We start from the raw sequence: 18,012 nt of genomic DNA, 5'->3' as shown, positions 1-18,012 counted from the left end.
TTGTCCTCTGAGAGAGCCCAGATAGTAGGCTGAGGGCTCGCTCTTGTATCCATCGGGTCTCCCTTTTGTCAGTCATGTTGGCTAGATGGAAAAGGTCAAGCTGTGGAGCTGGAGCCGAAGTCCAGTGGTAGGGCCTGTGCCTTGCACTGGGCCGACCTTGATGCAAATTACCGGCACCCCCACAAGGTTCCCCAGCACCGCCAGGAGTAATTCCTAAGTGTAGAGCAAAGAGTAACCCCTGAGCACTGCCGGGTGTGGCCCAAAAACAAAGAAAGGAAGGAAGGGAGGGAGTTCGTCTTCTCTTCAAGGCTAGACTCAAAGGGCTCAGCGGGGAAGAGATTTGCAGTGCCGCAGTCCTGCGAATGACACACTGGCCCCCATCCTGGACGTGACTCCCCAAGAACCCCGTAGTCTCACCCTCAAGAGCTGCGATCCAAATCTCAAAATTGTTGATCTTTTTTTCTGTTTGTTTTTACTAATAATATTAACATTTTGTGGGCTTGGCTAGCACACCCGTGAGTCTGTGGTTTTGTGCTACTAAAGTTTGTGACTGGACTCAGTTGTCCTTCGATCAGGTAAGGACGTCCCCGAGGTGGAGGACCTCCTGGGCTGCCCTGGAGACAGCTTTGACGTCGAAGTCTTCTCTCCCTTCTGGAGTAAGCTACTCGGCTGTCGGCTCACTTTGCTGCTAATGTGGCTTTAACCCCAGATGACACTTGAACTGAAGTCAGACGCCCAATGGTCAGAGAGGCTAACATGGAAATCATTTCCCCCAGCATGTGAAAGCATACCAGTGACCCCATGGAGAGTTCGATCACAGGCCTGGTAAAAGCATCTGACTCTGCATCTGATTGCCACTGCTTTTTCACATTCCAGTCCATGTCTTGTTACTTTCTTTGAGCAAAGACCAGGCAAAGTGATTGCAGTGCCCAGGCTTGCTAAGGAGTCTTCTGTTTGTTGGAAGGAAGGGGGAGAGAGATGAGCAAGTGAGAATAATTTAATTTGCTTGAACATGTGAAAGAAACTGAGATGGAGGGTGCTTGGAGGCTGCTGAGGTGTCCCGAGGCTGGTCTCAGAGCCGCTCTGGCCTCAGATTTGGGGGTCTCCTCCCAGGAGCCCCGATTTCAGGAGGTACCGCCTGAAGCCACTGGAATCTGAATGCAGCGGTTACAAAGCAAAGAAATTGAAGTAGAGCTTACACAAAGGAAGCAAGCAAACTTAAGAGTACGGTTTATATGAGCACGATCATCACCCAGATTGACACAGCATGGTAGTGCTCCCCCACAGTTATAAATAAATAAAATTTAATTTAGTGGAGAGATAGTACAGTGGGAACTTCCCTTGCATATAGCTGGCCTTCGGTTCGATTCCCAGAACTCAGTTATGTTTTCCTGGGACCTGCGGGAGTGACCCCCTGAGCTCAGAATCAGGAGTCAGTCCTGAGCACTGCGGGTGTGATCGGAAAACAGACAAGTCTAATGTAAATCAAATTCCTCCCCAGTGCTTGCACCCCTAGTAATCTCCCCAGAGAACCGAAAACTTCGGGCCTCCCAGATACTTGTTGGCGAGTTTTAGAGCAGCACAATTTGTAGTAGTTAAAGAACAAAAACAACCCCAGCTGCCCTTCAGCTGGCAGATCCATACAGTGGAACACAGCTCGCAAGAAAGCCTCAGGACCGAGGAGATCAGAAACCTCGGGCCAGGGGAAAGAGGAGCTGGAAAGCGCGCGACCTCCGTTTGTGTCCTTCTGTTTTGTGAGTGCAGTGACAGGGAGCACCTATGTGGTGGAGGGGAGGATCGCCGACTGCAGGTGAGCTTAGGGGAAATTCTTGGAGTCATGGAAAGATTCTGAGACTAAATCCTGCTCCTGGTTTGCACACCTCCTTACTCTCACCAAGCAAGAGTCTTTGATTTACAATGTAAAACCAGAGCTGCAGGGGCCAGCACGAGACTCAATGGCAGAGTTCATGCCTTGCATGCGTGTGGCTCTGCTTTGATCCCTGGTACTGGTGCGGGGATCCTAGGTGCTCAGCTGTCTCTTAGGAAACATTTCTTCCCTTGGAGGAACAATGTAGCCATGATTCGCAAAGGTACCCTGACTCAAGGAATGTTTTTAAGGAAAATGGTAGGGTTGTTTATTGCTCTAGCCAGCCAGGTGGAAAGATGCATCTGCACACACGCCAGGCCACGCTTCACATCCACGCTGACTTGCGTGTGTCCTGTCACTGGGCCCACAGTGGTGTGACTCCAGGTCTGGTTTTAAATGCATGTAGCTAGACCAGTGGAACAGTGATCTCTTAGCCAGAGTCTGGTCGGGATGGATAAATTGCCAACAGCTACATGTAGGAGTGAAGTGTCGAGAGAAGTGTATTGTGTGCAGACCCCCCACTTGCCCCCAACACTTTAAGCAACCACATTGTCTAGTGGCCCTTCTCAGCTCTCTCACAGTGAGGGCCTCCCCCTGAGGGGTCTCCTTCTGCCTTGCAGACAGGAAGCTGCCATTGCGGAAGAGGCAGAAGCAGCCTGTCACAGACTCCGAGAAGCTGCTTGCATTGAGGGGGACAGAGGGCTTACTTCCTTTCCTCTGTGCTTCTCCAACAGGCTCTGGATTATTGCCACAGCAAGGGAATCATGCACAGAGATGTGAAACCTCACAACGTCATGATTGATCACCAACAGAAAAAGGTACCTGTGTTGCCTCCGCCCCGCCCCCATGTCTCCCTCTGCCTCCCGTCCCCAGTGTTGGTTTTGACTTTGTATAAGCACCGTAGCGGGAGAGCAGATGGTGGACCCTGGCTCTGCACGCTGGTTTGGGGCGTGGTTTGTTGCCTGGAGGACCTCAAGAAAAATAGTACAGCTGGTTTCTGCTTCTTTACTTAATGATCCACAGACCAACCTACGTGACCTGAAACACACACTCAGGCCAGGAAGATAGCTACAGAAATGGGGACTTTGCTGCAGGAAGCCTGGGTTCACTCGCTGGCACCTTATCCCCAAACCACCAGGGAGCAATGCCGAGCACTGCGGGGGTGACTCAAAGGCTGAAAAAAAAAAAAAGCATACTTGAATCCCTTCTATTTTTGACTTTCCGTTCTGGTTGTCTCTGATTGGAGAGTAAATGAAGCAACTACTATTCGATTAATAAAAAGTTTTGGGCTGTGCTTTAATCCTGGAGTGGGTATATATGTCCCCAGGACCGTTCATTTAATGTCTCAAGCTTATCCTGAAACCTATTATTGCTGGGGAATGGGTTACACAAGTAAGTGTTACGGAAGCAGAACAGCTTAAGTTCTTTTGATCTAGAGAAAGTGATTTATCACTCTGAATATGATGTTAGGGGGTGGAGGAGGGGAGAGAAGATTTCAAGTGCTTTGCTCCAACATTATGCACTTGTTGAGAGCTTATATATATTAGCCAGTGGCACCTGCTCACTTTTCAAGTGACCAGGCAGTTAGTATTTAACGTGACCTTGTTTAGGACATGAGCATCTACAACATTGCCTTAGTTAAAGTACACATATTTAGGTATACACACTTGTGTGTACATGGGCAGTTTTTTAAAGCCTGGGGAATCTGGAAATGTTCCTTTTACATATTTTCTGTGCTCTGTACAGCTGCGACTTATAGACTGGGGTCTGGCCGAGTTCTACCATCCTGCTCAGGAGTATAATGTCCGAGTAGCCTCGCGATACTTCAAGGGACCAGAGCTCCTTGTGGACTACCAGGTAAAATCACTCGGGACAGACCTTTCGGCACTTCACATTATTTATCTAGGACTTTTCCTATTTCGGTGTTTTGTAAGACCATGTGGGTAGTATCACCCCCCCCCGCCCCGTCTATATCCTGTCCCACAAGTACCCACGCAGGACCGCTGGCCACGTGTCAGAGCCACGTGTGTGCCGCCTCTGACGCCGCTGTCCTTGTTCCCCAGATGTATGATTACAGCTTGGACATGTGGAGTCTGGGCTGTATGTTAGCCAGCATGATCTTCCGGAAGGAACCCTTCTTCCATGGACAGGACAACTACGATCAGGTGAGTGGACTCAGCAGGACATCCACCTCTTCACTTGGGGGCAGAGGCCAAGAAAACGGCCCCTTGCTCGGGGGCCCTGTCCCTGTGCCACTCTGTGCATCACTGATGCCCTCAGAAGAATTTCACAGAATGATATTTATTACCAGTTCCCCAGACTCAGAGATCGTACGCTTGCCGGCCTAGGGGCTCCTTGGTCTAATTGAAGATGAGCTTCTAGTCACTGGACGGCGAGGCTCTTACCATCAGCGACTTGAACTAGCATCCTGGGTTATGTTACCCTTCCAAAGGCCATTTGGGAATGGGCATCGCTGAGAACCTGGCCTCGTGGATCTGCTGCCTACCTGCCACAGGCTCGGCACTCTGTCTGGGCCCTGGAGTTAAGAGATTGGAAGGCCACGTTCTTTGGTGCAGTGTCCTCTCAGACTTGCCATGAGTTCCGTGCTCAGTGATTTGGTCAGTTTGTTTTGTGTTTCAGCTTGTCCGCATTGCCAAGGTTCTGGGTACAGATGAGCTGTATGGTTATCTGAAGAAATATCACATAGACCTAGATCCACACTTCAACGATATCCTGGGACAGTAAGTAAAGAGAAGGAAAGGGGGTTTTACCTTACCCCTTTTGGAAATGGAAAGGTTAGCTCAATGCGTCTGAAATTCTTTCCTTCTTGTAGTTACACCAAAAGTGAAATACCCTTTTTTTTCCCTGGGTTGTTTTTTGCTTTGTTTTGGTTTTTGGTTTGGGGCCATACCTGGCAGTGAGTGCTCAGGGGTTACTGCTGGCTCTGTGCTCGGGGATCGAACCTGGGTTGGCTATGTGCAAGGCAAGTACTTCAGTTAAAAATCCATATATATATATATAAGAAATGTACATGCACGTGTAACACTAGTACCCATTATACTGTTTCTTTGGCTTTCTTTCCTGGGTATTTTTAAACTCTCAAGTCATCTGGACATTATTGAGATGTGTATTCTAACCATTTCACGGCCTTCAGAGACGGCCTGTTTGCCAGTCTTGAGTGGGCGTTCAGGGCCAGCGGATATCTCAGCAGCAGACTGGGCTTGACACTGAAGGCCCTGAGTTTAATCCCCAGCACCACAACAAAGAAAGAAAGATAAAATCGTAAATGTTACAGAGAAATAATTCTGGTATAATATATGCTTACTTTCATAGGGAATCTTAGACAGTATGGTCAATTTAGTTTGGGGGCCACGATCGACGGTGCCAGGACTTATTCAGAGATCTGTCCTGGCTTAACTCTGGGACCATTTGGGGTGCCAGGGAGCAAATGCGGGTTGGCCACATGTAGGGCAAGCCATACTCTGTGCTCTCTCTCTGGTCTCAGCACCAGAATTTCAAAGCTATTTTTGTATTTTCACACTGTTATATGGACTTACACATTTCTGACGCTCATTTCATATATATAAAATCTGCAGTAAAAATCGGTTGCAAGGCCAGGAATTTTAGCTTGGTGGTAGAGCACAGATTTCATATATATGAGTTCTTGGGTTTAATCCCTGGCACTCAAAAATTTAATGTAGGGGGGCGGGAGCAATAGCACAGCGGGTAGGGCGTTTGCCTTGCACGCGGCCGACCCAGGTTCGGTTCCCAGCATCCCATATGGTCCCCTGAGCACTGCCAGGAGTAATTCCTGAGTGCATGAGCCAGGAGTAAACCCTGTGCATCACCGGGTGTGACCCAAAAAGCAAAAAAAAAAAAAAAAAAAAATTAATATAAAATTACCTGCCTTGCTGGAGCAAGCTATAGCAGGTTAGGGAGTTGGCTTTGCACACTGCCAACCCAGGTTTGATCCCCAGCATCCTATATGACCCCTCAAGCACCATCAAGAGTAACCCCTGAGTATCACCAAGTGTCACCCCCCCCCAAAAAAAAAAAAACTGATGACAAACACCCTTGTGGTGATTCCGAGGTTCAGAAATGAAAGTACCTATCTTTTGCCCGATCTGAAATCAACTTTCAAGTGTGAGGCATTAAAAGTAATCCAGACAGGGGCTGGAGCAACAGTACAGCAGGTAGGGCATTTGCCTTGCATGTGTCCGACCCAGGTTCAATCCCCGGCATCCCATATGGTCCCCCGACCACAGCCAGGAGTGATTCCTGAATGCAGAGCCAGAAGTGAATATAAGTAGGACATAAATATCAAGACATACATCAGATTTAGTAATCTTGCTACACACACTGCCTTGTTCTGGGGCAGCGTGACTGTGACTGGTGGGACAGTGCCGTTTCACAAGCTCAGAATCCATTTATTTTGACCTTATACCCCTATTGGGCAGATCCCTGAGTCCTGTCTTCAAATGCTGATGGCCACCTCTGTCTCCACAGACATTCGCGGAAACGCTGGGAAAACTTTATTCATAGTGAGAACAGACACCTTGTGAGCCCCGAGGCCCTCGACCTCCTGGACAAACTCCTGCGGTACGACCATCAGCAGCGACTGACTGCAAAAGAGGCCATGGAGCACCCCTACTTCTGTGAGTCTTCAGGGGCTGGCGCCGGGGGACCCCTGCCCACCTATGATCCTTGAGACCAGTCAAGAGAGTCCTAGGAGGGGCCGGATAGCACAGCAGGGAGGGCCTTGCACGCGGCCAACCGGGGTTCAATCCCCGGCATCCCATCTAGTCCCCCGAGCACTGCCAGGAGCGATTACTGGGGGCAGAGCCAGGATTAACCCCTGTGACACGCTGGGTGTGACCCAAAAAGCAAAAAGAGAGAGAGAAAGAGAATCCTTGGCATTTGGATCAAACCCTCTTACAATCTGCCCTCGTCAGTGCCAGGCTGTAGGGGCAGCCTGGTAAACCCAGTTTTTCTGTTTGGAGTTTCTGTGTCGTGCCTGGTAGTGCTCAGAGTGTGGTGCCCAGGGTCATACTGGGCCTCCCCCCAGCATGGCCTGTGCCTACCCCACGGAGCTCTCTCTCGAGCTCCTCAGATCCTGCTCCTCATCCCCAGCACTGTCAGCTTGGTCACACGGTGGATCTCTTGCAGCCGGCTTGTTATGCCCCGTGACCCTCAGTTGGCAGAGCCCAGCAAATCAGTGTTCAAAACAGCCCAACAAAAACGCCGCTGAAGCGCTATGGAAAGAATGATGGTTGCCAGAGGGAGGGGCAGGGGCGGGGCTGGCACGGGGAGGCTGTGTACCCCCATGGGCGTGGAAAGCTGGACTTGACTAAAATGTTGTTTCACACCAAAGCTAAAGAAAATCTCGGGCTTCCATCCCATTTCCTAGAGGAGAGTAATTCCAAGGGGAAAAAACTTAAAATCAGTTTTCAGATTTATACGTTAATGTGAAACCTAATCAAAGGGAGTTCCCCCATCCATTGACCTCCCCCCCCCAAAAAAAATCCTAAGTAATTAAAAGGAATACAGTGAACGTGGCATATTACAAGGAATTTGAGAAAAGAAAGAGGGTATGGAAAGGCCTCATTAAAATCTATCTGGGGGGATGGCGGTGGGAGGGATACTGGGATCAGTGGTGGTGGAGAATGGGCACTGGTGGAGGGATGGGCACTCGATCATTGTATAACTGAAACCCAAGCACAAAATCTGTAAGTCTGCAACTGTGCCTCATGGTGTTTCATTAATAAAAATTTTTAAAAATAATAATACGAAGGAAAAAAAAATATGAGGGTCTGGAAAGGTAGCACAGGGGTTAGGATGCTTGCCTTGCATGCAGCCAACCCGGGTTCTATCCCTGGCATCTCATGGTCCCCCGAGCACTGCCAGGAGTGATTCCTGAGTGCAGAGCCAGGGAAAAAAGTAGAGTATGTTCATGTTGTTCTTCTGATCAGTGTGTCTCTCACGGACATGTTTCTCACAGCCATGAGGGGATTGGTCCCCTCCTAGAGTCAACTGAGACTAGAAGGGCTTCCATGACTGGCTTTAGTTCCTTCTCTGGAAGAAAGCGTGCAGGATGCCCATTGCTCAACCCGAGTGCTCGCTTCTCCGTTCCCCCTCCGCAGATGAACGCAGTTTGCCTGAAGAGCACATTGAGAGTCATGGCTGTCCTCCTTGCCCATCTATTTTAGCAGACAGTAGACCTCCAGAACCCTGGCTCCTGTTCACAGTTTCTGGCCTTTTCACCCTCTGAGTTAGATTAAATTAAAAATACTGATGTTGTGGGGTTGGAGAAACAGCACAGCAGATAGGGAGCTTGCCTTGCACGTAGCCAGTCTGGGTTTAATCCTCGGCATCCCATATGGACCCCAGGCACTACCAGGAATAATTCTTGAGTAACCCCTGAGCATCACCAGATGTGACCCAGAAACAAAATACAAAAGTTGGGCCAGAGAGACAGTGCAAAGGTTAAGGCTCTGACCCTGGGAGTGTGCGAATTGAATCGTGTAGTCCCCGCCAGGTATGTCTCCTGAGCACAGGTGTGGTTTCCCCTCCTCCCAAGTGCTGATGTTCAGAACAGAGAGAAGTGCTGGGGTCACGGGGCATTGCGTGCAACCAGCCCTGCTTCAGTCCCTGCTCCCAGATGGCCCCCGGAGGATCATCACAAGCGGCCCTGAGGCCTTGAGCACCTTGGAGTGGCCCAGGGAATGCCCCACCTCGCCAAGGGTCTACCTGCATTCTCCACCCTTCTGAGTGCACAGCGAACCCCCAGCCCATTTGGCCCAGAATTGCAGGGAGCTGCCCTCCCCGACTCTCCCTGCCCCAATGAGCTGCCTCTTTCCAAAACACATAGCACCCATCTGTTGACTTTTTTTTTTTTTTTTTGCTTTTTGAGTCACACCTGGCGATGCACAGGGTTTACTCCTGGCTCTGCACTCAGGAGTTACTCCTGGCGGTGCTCAGGGGACCATATGGGATGCTGGGAATCGAACCTGGGTCGGCCGCATGCAAGGCAAACGCCCTACCCACTGTGCTATCTCTCCAGCCCCCCTGTTGACATTTTTTAAGACAGCTATTGTATAAATTAAGTAGATCTCCTAACTGCTCTTTTACTTGTCTTCTCCTTCGGAGTGCCTGCTTTTTGACAACATTGTGGGGTTGAATGCTGGTATCGGGGAGGAATGCTTCGGAACATAGGGGAGGCTTTGAGCAGAGTGTCACCGAGTTTGTTTGTGCCCCTCTGCCCAGGAGCCCTGTAGTCATGCCTTCTGCCTGAGATGTGTCAACAGGGGTAGCCACTCCCGGGAGTCCTTTGTCCTGAGTCTGGCTTTCGGGGCAGTGAGTTCTGTCCGTCCTGTCCCTGCATGGGCAGCCCGAGCGCTGACGTGCCGCCCGCTCTCTTGCAGACCCCGTGGTGAAGGAGCAGTCCCAGCCTTCTGCAGACAACGCTGTGCTTTCCAGTGGCCTCACGGCAGCCCGATGAAGACTGGAAGGCGGCGGGTAATGCGGCATTGATGCTTGCCAATAAAGCCACCAACCAAACACAAACCTTGAAGGGAAACCACAGTGTGCTGAAAAGAGATTCTATCATTCCTTCTCAATGCAAAGAAGAGTAAAGGCCTAAAAGTCTGTCAAAAAGAAAGACCCTCCCCAGTACTAGTCTGCAGGGCACAGCTGCCTGGCAGCGCGCCGGTCACCTAGTCAGACCTGAGGGAACGTGCCCTTTGGAATGCGCGGGAGACAAGGCTTGCAGCTGTTGCGGTCGCCGCTCTTCCCCAGGGCCCCACTGTGGGATCAGCCCGCTCAGTCCACAAGCTCCGAGTACCTGCCTTCCTGTCTGTTCCATTGTGATCTGGGTTTCCTGGGCTGAGATTCAGGCTCCAGTTTTAGCAAAATGTCAGCAGAAATACTGACACACCAGCCTCATTTACAAAAAAGGAGATATTAAAACAGTGACAGTATTTTTTTTTTAAGCTCTTTTACAAATTCACGTTTTATGTATTTTTTTATGACATGAGCTCTCTAGGAAATGTACCTCATCCCTGCAGTTTTCTTCCAAGTGTATTTATTTAGGAGCAAACTGCGGTCATGCTCACTGAGTCCCCTTTCTGTCAGGAGGCCTCACCGGGAACCTTGGGGTGTCACCAGCAGGTCCGACTGTCTCATCGGAAGCTCGATGCTAAGTGCTTGACTCTGAGCTCACAGTAGCCTTTGTTGATTTGCCTAACCATAAAAATCTTGGGGTTTTTGTGTGTGTGTGTGTGTGTGTGTGTGTGCGTGTGCGTGTGTGTAGGTTTTTGGGTTTATTTTTTTGGGGATTTGTGTGTCTGTGTATACACATACATACATACATACATGTGTGTGTGTGTGTGTGTGTGTGTGTGTGTGTGTGTATGCACACAGCCTTGTAAGGAAACCCTTACCAGCACATCTCTGTGCACCTGTTTTAATGCAACTCTGAAACAAAATCTTTTTTTTGTTTTCGACCATATCTCAAGCTGGAAAGTCAGTCTTCAGACAGGTCAGGGAGGGAGGGAGAAAAATACCCTGTTTGAAGAATTTATCCAGGAAAGACTTAACTGGGAGGGCGGGGGGGACGGGGACAAACAGACTGTCCTTACACCCCCGAGAAACCGTCTCCCACCGCGAGCGGGGCATCTGGCCTTTGGACGCTCTGAGGGGTCAGACATGAATGTGATGGTGATGCTGAGGCTTTGTCACACGCAGGACCTGGAGTGGAGTTGCCTGGGGCCCCCCATCACCCAGGGGACAGACCTTAGCGAGGGAGGCCTTGGGGGGAGTGGGGCTCCTGGAGCGAGAGTCCAGGCTGGGATCCATGTGCCCACCTTCAGCCAGCAAAGGAAGCTAGGTATTACCTTTTTTCCCCCGCCCTTCTAGTGGTGTTTGGGGTGGGGGGTGGGGGGATCAGTGTTTTGTTTGGTTTTGAATGGGTTCATTTTATTTTGGGGACTGGTCACCAACATGGTTTGCGAGTTGTCCCCTCCCCCAGCTGTAGAGCCATGCCATGTCACAGCTGTGGGGCCCTCACAGACCTGGGTTAGAGCTTGGAGGTACCCACAACATCACACTTTAGGGTTTCTTTAGGAACTATTTAATAATGCCATACACTTTCATAAGGTTAGAGCGTTTGTTTGAAAACATCTGTTTACATTCCATATTCCAATAAAATCATATTGGTATTGGTAGCAGGTCCTATCTCAAGATGTAGATTTCTATTTTTGTCGTTTGGTGGTGGGAACTTAAAATGCAAATAAAACTCTCTACTAAGAGTTGCTATTTAAAAAAGAAAAATAGATTCCAAAGCCAGGAAATGCATTCTGTTATGATTCTCATACCAATACTACCTGCCTATGTTGCACATTCTAGATATAATATATATCTGTGTTCTACCTGAAAGTGGAAGGCACGTTCTCTCAGCTGACCCTCGACGGGTATGTCAGGCAGCCGTGTGTGTGTGTGAGAGAGAGAGTGTGTGTGTGTGCGTGTGTGTGTGCGCGTGCGTGCGTGCATGTTGGGGGTTCTCAGAGCCTTCTACCGTGCCCTTCTGGGCCCATGGAGCTGCTGGTCACTCTCAGGGAGATGTGCCGCATGTGTCTTACCCGCCCCCTCCCTCTCCCCTCAGTCACTCTGGCCTTTTCCCCGCCTTTGCCGTAAGTGGCCTGTCTGGACCAGACAGGGGGAGCCAAAAGGAAGGTTTTGACGAAGCAATAACCCCATTTTCCTTGAGGCCCCCGAAAGTGAAAAAGCACCTGCAAGAACCGGGCAGTTTATTTCTGCCCATCTCCCTTTGATCATGAGTAGGGGGCCAGCACAGATACCCCTCCTGACTTTGGCCTCTGTACCTGTGGTTGGACGCGCGGATCGTTCTTCCTCTCTATGCATCCAGTGAACTTGCCACCTCCCGTGCTTCTTACCTCCCTTCATGCCTTAGACGCACGATGGAATTCAAAGTGCTTACTCTGTTCTGGGTCTCGACGCCCTCCCTCGGCATCTCACTGCTCTTTCCCGGACCAAGAGTGTCCAGACCTGACCTTGTCAGTCTTACCTGGCCCTGAAACCATTTTTGTATCCATCCGGATGTCCCTAGATTCCCTGAGATTTTTTAGAGTAGGAGATAGACTTAGAGAGTTCCAACAGCAGGATGAGAGAGAGTGTGTACGTGTGTGTGTGTGTAGTGCGAGTCCAGTCTCCTATTTAAACTGTGGTAGATTTACCCACCCAACCACCTTTTCAGTCAGTGTATCTCTTTAAACTCATCTCAGCAATTTTCATTAGACTTTTTTGTTGCTCCATTACCTTATAACAGGTTTTAAAGTGCCTACGATAAGGATTTAATTATTTCCTAAAGAAAAGCAAAAAAACTTGTGGGGAACAGGGTAGTGTTGCGCTATCATCTCAGGTGCTGCCTGTGTGTAAGGGCATAGACCTGTCCCGGTGAGATTTCCTATGCCAAATAGAGATGAGGGTTCGCCGGCCGCAGGTGGACCTCGCCCTGGGGCTTTGCTTCGGCCGAGAAGGCCTGTAGTGCGAGCGGAAGTGAGGCGTTGCCCAGGCCTGTCTTTGCGGCTGGTCTGCTCCTGGCCTGGCCCATCCCAGGGCAGCTGGCTGGGTGAGAGCAGCCATCGAGCGGCTGGTGAGAACCAGCACTCTGGGTTCTTCTGCCCACCAAGAAGTGCTGGAAACGGGGGCACTGGCACCCCCGCCCCCCAGCAGGACCGCCTCACAGACGCTCCAGAGACCCGAGTTTCCCCTGCCCTGCAGAGAAGGAAGATAGATCGACTCAGGCCACCGAAGAGCTTGTGACCCTTGGGGGCTGAAAGTCAGGGCTGTTAGAAAGGAATCCATAACAACGGTCCGAAGGTAGATCTGGAGGGGGACCAGGCTGCGGGAAGGCCCAGGGTGGACGTGCCCCTGGTTGGCCAGTTAGGATGGGGAGGTGGTGTCTTAACAGCAGATGCTGAGTCCCACGGAGAGCTGGTGGTCTCGGTCTGCGCCTACTCAGGGAAATGACCCAGGTTCTCCCACGTGCCGCATTGAGGAGGATGGAAGCAAAACTCTGGGGACACAAGCAACAAACTGGAAGCATTTTTTTTTAGAGAGAGAGATTGAAATGGATGTCAGAGAACCCAGTTAGGCGGGTCCTTTAAGTGCCAGTTCAGATTCAGTGATGGGCCGAGAAAGCCGTGTCGACTGTGTGAACACCCAAGGAAAAAGCCAGTCATCCCTCCTGCAAGCCAACAGGAGTGGCTGGCTGACCGGTCACAGCCACGGAAACTCAACCCTTCCGAAAGCAGACGCAGGGCCCGCGGGAGCACGGACCTTGTCGGCCTGGATTCTGTTCTGCCTCTGTAAAGGAACCCGGGGTGGAGATGGGCGGAGCGGTGGCGGGGAAACACCTAGATCAGAAGACGATTATCGATGCCGTGCGCAAGCTGTGTGCATGCGTCCCGAGAGCGAGCCCGCCAGGTGCCGCGGAGGCTGGGGAAGCGGGGTGACTGCGGGCGCCGCATACCTTTGTGTCGAGACTCGACAATGTGCTGCAAATGTGATGCTAAATCCTGAACCGCATGTATTGGGGATTGTTTTCAAAAACAGAAAAAACTTTCATTGAATCAATAAATTAACCATTTTTCACTCGCTGGCTTTTCTTGCTATAAATGGTGATTCCAGAGGTTGGGGTAGAAATCGGACACCCAGTGGACAGCTTGGCTGAACTTCCAAGGACCCTTCTGCCGCTGACCCTTTCCTCCGGTTGCAAAACCCTAGCCCCCGCCGCCCAGTGGGAGCCCCTGTCCCAGAAGCCACGCCAAACCTGGCCGGCCTCTGTATTCCCAGATGACCGCATGTGACGGCCGTGGCGCTGCCCTTTTATGAGGACTCCAGTCTTCATAAAATTGGTGGTCCCCACTGGCATTCCAAATGAGGGATCAGCCACTGCCTTGAGGCCCTGACGTAGACTTCCTATCGGGGAAGCCGAGGGAGAAGCCTGCACAGAGATGGAGTCTGGCGGGGCTGCAGGCAGAGCAGGCAGGGGGCCCCGGGAAGGGACGGAGGTAGGAGTTGCTTTTCCTTCTGAATCGCACCACTCAGACCTGCCTCTTGGAACTGGCCTGTTTTATGGACAAGTTTCGCCTCTGTGGCAGCATGTCATGCTTTTATGAAAATCTCGCTCCACCCCTCCCCTCCCGCCACCGTTCCTTGCTTGCAACACCAGCAGGGGTGCAGATGAGGGTGCCTTGCAGGAGCCTGCATTCTCCCCCCACCCCTCGGCGGAGTCTGGCACTTGATGCCAGTTTCTGATTTGCTTAGAAGTAAACAGTCCCTCCTTAGGCACCGGTGCAACCTTCCTTAAGTACCAGCAGTGGACCCCTCGGCCAGAGAAAGGGTTCCCAAGAGGCACGAGGGTTCCGGGGTGAAGTGCCCGGAGACGGCTTCAAGGAACTGCATCTCCCCATGTCGCTGTACTAGGACAAAGAAGGAGCTAACATGTTCGGACAGCCACCAGCATCTCCCCAACGTCGCCGTGCGGAGACAGAAGGAACCAACGTGTTCGGGTCTCTGCAGACAGCAGCTTCCGTGGGGCGGGAGGGGGGTTCTGAACACCCTTTGGGCTTGTCTTACCGGTGGACTCAGCCCCTTCCCTTTCCCTTGCTCTGCAAATAAAAGAAGTCACTCAGTTCTTAGCTCCAAGGCCTCAGCTGGAGTCAGGTCTGCGCATGGAGCTCACTTGCACACAGCAGTCAGGAATGTCGCGTGTAGGTCCACGTGCCTGGATCCCACGACCTGGGGAGGCATGTCCTGCACGCAGGGCCTCTGTCACCGGCAGTGATGCCGGGAACCAGGTCTGTTGATTGGAGATCCCAAAGGGGACGGGAGAGAGCGCAGTCAGAGACATAAAGGTGATAGCAAGCGCGCCACACACTTGTGTTCCCACCCCAGGGCCCGGGTCGGGCTCCCTGCCGTTGCTGGCACGCACACTCCAGGGCCCCTGCTCCGGGGTCCCGTTGATTAACGCCGTCTTTCCCCTCCTCCCGTCTCTCTCCAGGTCTGCTACATCTCCTCCCACTTTCCCATAAGCAGAACAAGAGCCAAGTCAGAGCCTCCTAAGATGTGTGTAGAGAGATCACGTGCTGTGCGCAGACACAAAACGGTGGCAGGCGTGGCGGACCCCGACTAGAGCAGCTGGAGGGCAGCCTGCCGCCGTAGACCCCACCTCCCTCACGAGTGTCCAAGGTTCCCACCACTTTGGCTTCCGGCTGACGTCCTTCTGGCCCAGAAAGCACGGGAGAGGCGAAGGGGACTGCAGAATGGCCGGTGACTGTGGCACTCAACCCCACCCCCACCCCGAGCCCGCCTGCACCCCTCCATGCATCCTGGGGTTCTGGGCGCCCTGGCAGACTTCGCTCACGAGCTGGCCACAGACCACAGTGGGGGAACCGGGGCCACGTGGCATGGCACACAGACCCACATCATCATTTTAAAAGTCTATATTATTGAATAAAAGGTTTTGAAAGAATCGTACAGAGAGTTTTCCATCTGGACGGGGCCGTTCATGGAGACTCGCCACAGAGGATGAGTTCCAGGTTCATGCCAGGTGTGAGCTGCTGAGCCCCTGCTGCTGAGCAGGTGGGCCCTGGAGCAGGTGAACCACAGGGTGGGTGGGTGGGGGGGGTGTGACCGGGGCAGGCTTGTGTCAGCATTAGGGCAGAGCCACTGACAGATCCAGCTGACTCGGGAGCCAGGGACACCTGGTTCTGCCTTGAACTGTCGGCCTCTCTCGATCCCCTCTTCCCAACAGCTGTTGGGAGTGTCTACCGTGACTTACGTGCCAGACAAGTAAATACCACCTGTAATTCCGGGAGATGCTTTCTCCGCTCTGGAATTATCCTGTTTCTCCCACCTCCCAACCCTGTTCCTGCACCACCCCCTGGAGCGGTGGGGAGGGGAGCAGTGGGGGAGGGCATGTTACTTTTTGCTTTGTTGTTTGTTTTATTTTTGAGCTTCCGGCTCTGTGCTTAGGGAGCACTCCCGTGGTGCTCAGAGACCATATACAGTGCCAGGGATGGAACCTGGGTCAGCCTCATGCAAGGCGAGGGTCTTACCCACTCTACTAGTTTCCAGCCCTGAAAGAGCATCGCAGCCCGGAGTACCATTGGGTCTGTGGTCCTGAGGCAAAGAAGAGGTTGGGGGTCTTGGGACCAGACCTGACAGGAAACGCAGCCTGCTCAGATAGGAAAGAGGGTCACAGAACAACAACCCCCAAAAGGCCCATTTTTAGGTTAAAGAACCTTGGCTAGCTCCCTGGGCCCTCTCCCCCAGATGGGTTGCCCAGCCTGGCCCTGCCTGTGGACTGCAGAAGTGAAGGGCGGACCCACTCATTCCTCACAAAAGTCCGAGTCCAAACAACTGTCCTAACTGCTCACCCTGAGTAGTCAGGACTGTGGAGATTGTGGGAATCAGAGCAAAGAAGTTTAGGGCTTCAGCAGTGCCCCAGTGCGCTTTGGGCTACCTTTCATCCTCTCGAGTGCCTTGGGAGCTGAGACTGTTCACCCTAGCACAGCTTGTCAGGGCCTGTGGCCTACCCAGTGCTACAGGATTGGATGGACATGGCACTTGCCAGTTTTCAGTGTCCAGTATCTCACAAGTCTCCTTTTTGCGTGTGTTTGCCAACTTGATGACGCTCAGAGTGTACTCCTGGCTCTGTGCTCAGGAATCACTCCTAGCAGTTCTCAGGAGATCACAATGGGTGCCAGGGATCAAACCCTGGTCAGCCATGTGCAAGGCAAGTGCCTTCCCCACTGCAGTAGTACTCTGGCCCCAAGGCCACACCTGGCAGTGCTCAGGGCTTATTCCTGGATCTGTGCTCAGGAATCACTCCTGGTGGGCTTGGGAGACCACGTGGGCTGCTGGGGATTGAACCCAGGTCAGCCGTGTAGCAAGCCAAGCACCCTCCCCACTGTACTGTTTCCACTGCCTTCCTCATGAGCACTTTTTGAGTAACCCCTGAGCACTGGAAAGTCATTGGCGCTGATCTGTGTCCAAATAACCAATGGCATGAAATATCAATGTGAAGAATCTGCCATGCTTGATTGGCCTACATTTGGTGCTATCATTTTTGGCAATGGACTTTAATAGTCCACAAAATTACAAGGTTACATGAGTTCCTATTTCAAAAATAATGTTTTTATTCTCAACACATTAGCTGATGGAAAGGGATTCGATGCCTTGAGTGATCAGCAGCATCTAGTTTGTTCCGAGGCTGTCACATCCACCTGGTCTTCCAAACAACCCTGGGAATTAGGGGTCCTTGTTAAACATTTCCCTTTCTCCCCAAAGCATGCAGGCCAGAGGGGTTAAGTAATTGCTTTGGGGTCAGAATGCCAAGCCTGGCTGCACAGAGTGAAGCAAATTGAGACTCTGAATGAAGGTGAAAAGAAAGGTGCCCCTCTTTCTTTCCAGGCACTCAAACTTAGACCTGAGCAGGGGCCCCAAGAGTTGGGGGTCCTGGAAAATGCACCTTTCCATTCGGGAGTTCTGACCTCCACGGGAACAGCGTGTTTGTGACCAGCTCCGGGGGTGGTGAAGTTCAAGAGTCTGCATGGTGACATTAGTCTCCCACGTCCCTGGGGTAGTGTCTCAGCCCTTCGTTACCATGAAGCTCCTGAGGCCCATGATCGGTTGGTCTGTCTGTCTGCCAGCAGCCCTTCCATCCACAATGTCCTGGCATCGATGTGTTGTCCCCAAGGGACTCTTCCATATGGATGAGCAATCGAGATACCACATGAACTTGAATACTGGCTTTGCCCTCTGCTTTCTCTTCTGAACCCACTGGCCTTTCAACTTCCCCCTGGGAAAATCTTGTTTTCCAGACCCTTCTCCAAACCCCAGGCTTATCAGAGAAGCTCAGTTCTGAGTGGAAGAGAATATGATTGTAGAAAAAAGAAAAGAAAGTTCTCGCAGAGGTGATTCTGGCCTTGAGAGAAAGGAAGCTGGGACCTTCAATCTAAAGTTCCGGGGAGTTCAGTGTCATCAGCTCATCCTTTGGTAGGCCTGCCTGGGATTTAGACATTAAATAACGACTGGTTGTTCCCGGTCACCAAAGTGATAGA

At 51.6% G+C, this 18,012-nt stretch overlaps 1 protein-coding gene across 2 annotated transcripts in view; it reads left to right on the top strand.

The window, feature by feature from the left end:
• The window catches only part of CSNK2A2 (casein kinase 2 alpha 2), a 41,219-nt gene extending 26,111 nt beyond the window's left edge, over positions 1–15,108 (top strand). The window contains exons 6-12 of one of the 2 annotated variants that reach the window (XM_056136651.1): positions 2,602–2,685; positions 3,614–3,724; positions 3,931–4,032; positions 4,508–4,608; positions 6,374–6,522; positions 9,289–9,382; positions 14,949–15,108. In XM_056136651.1, coding sequence (XP_055992626.1) covers positions 2,602–2,685; positions 3,614–3,724; positions 3,931–4,032; positions 4,508–4,608; positions 6,374–6,522; positions 9,289–9,365 — 624 coding nt within the window. In that variant the 3' untranslated portion in view covers positions 9,366–9,382; positions 14,949–15,108. Of the gene's footprint in view, positions 1–2,601; positions 2,686–3,613; positions 3,725–3,930; positions 4,033–4,507; positions 4,609–6,373; positions 6,523–9,288; positions 10,085–14,948 lie in introns of those variants that run through there. The other variant, XM_056136650.1, reaches the window with a different exon arrangement.
• Positions 15,109–18,012: the final 2,904 nt, after the last annotated feature.

The sequence above is a fragment of the Sorex fumeus genome, unplaced genomic scaffold, assembly GCF_029834395.1.
Source record: "Sorex fumeus unplaced genomic scaffold, SorFum_2.1 ptg000122l, whole genome shotgun sequence".
Classification (NCBI taxonomy): domain Eukaryota; kingdom Metazoa; phylum Chordata; class Mammalia; order Eulipotyphla; family Soricidae; genus Sorex; species Sorex fumeus.
The sequence above is the reverse complement of the archived record's forward strand: the minus strand, read 5'-3'. Positions and strand labels throughout refer to the sequence as shown.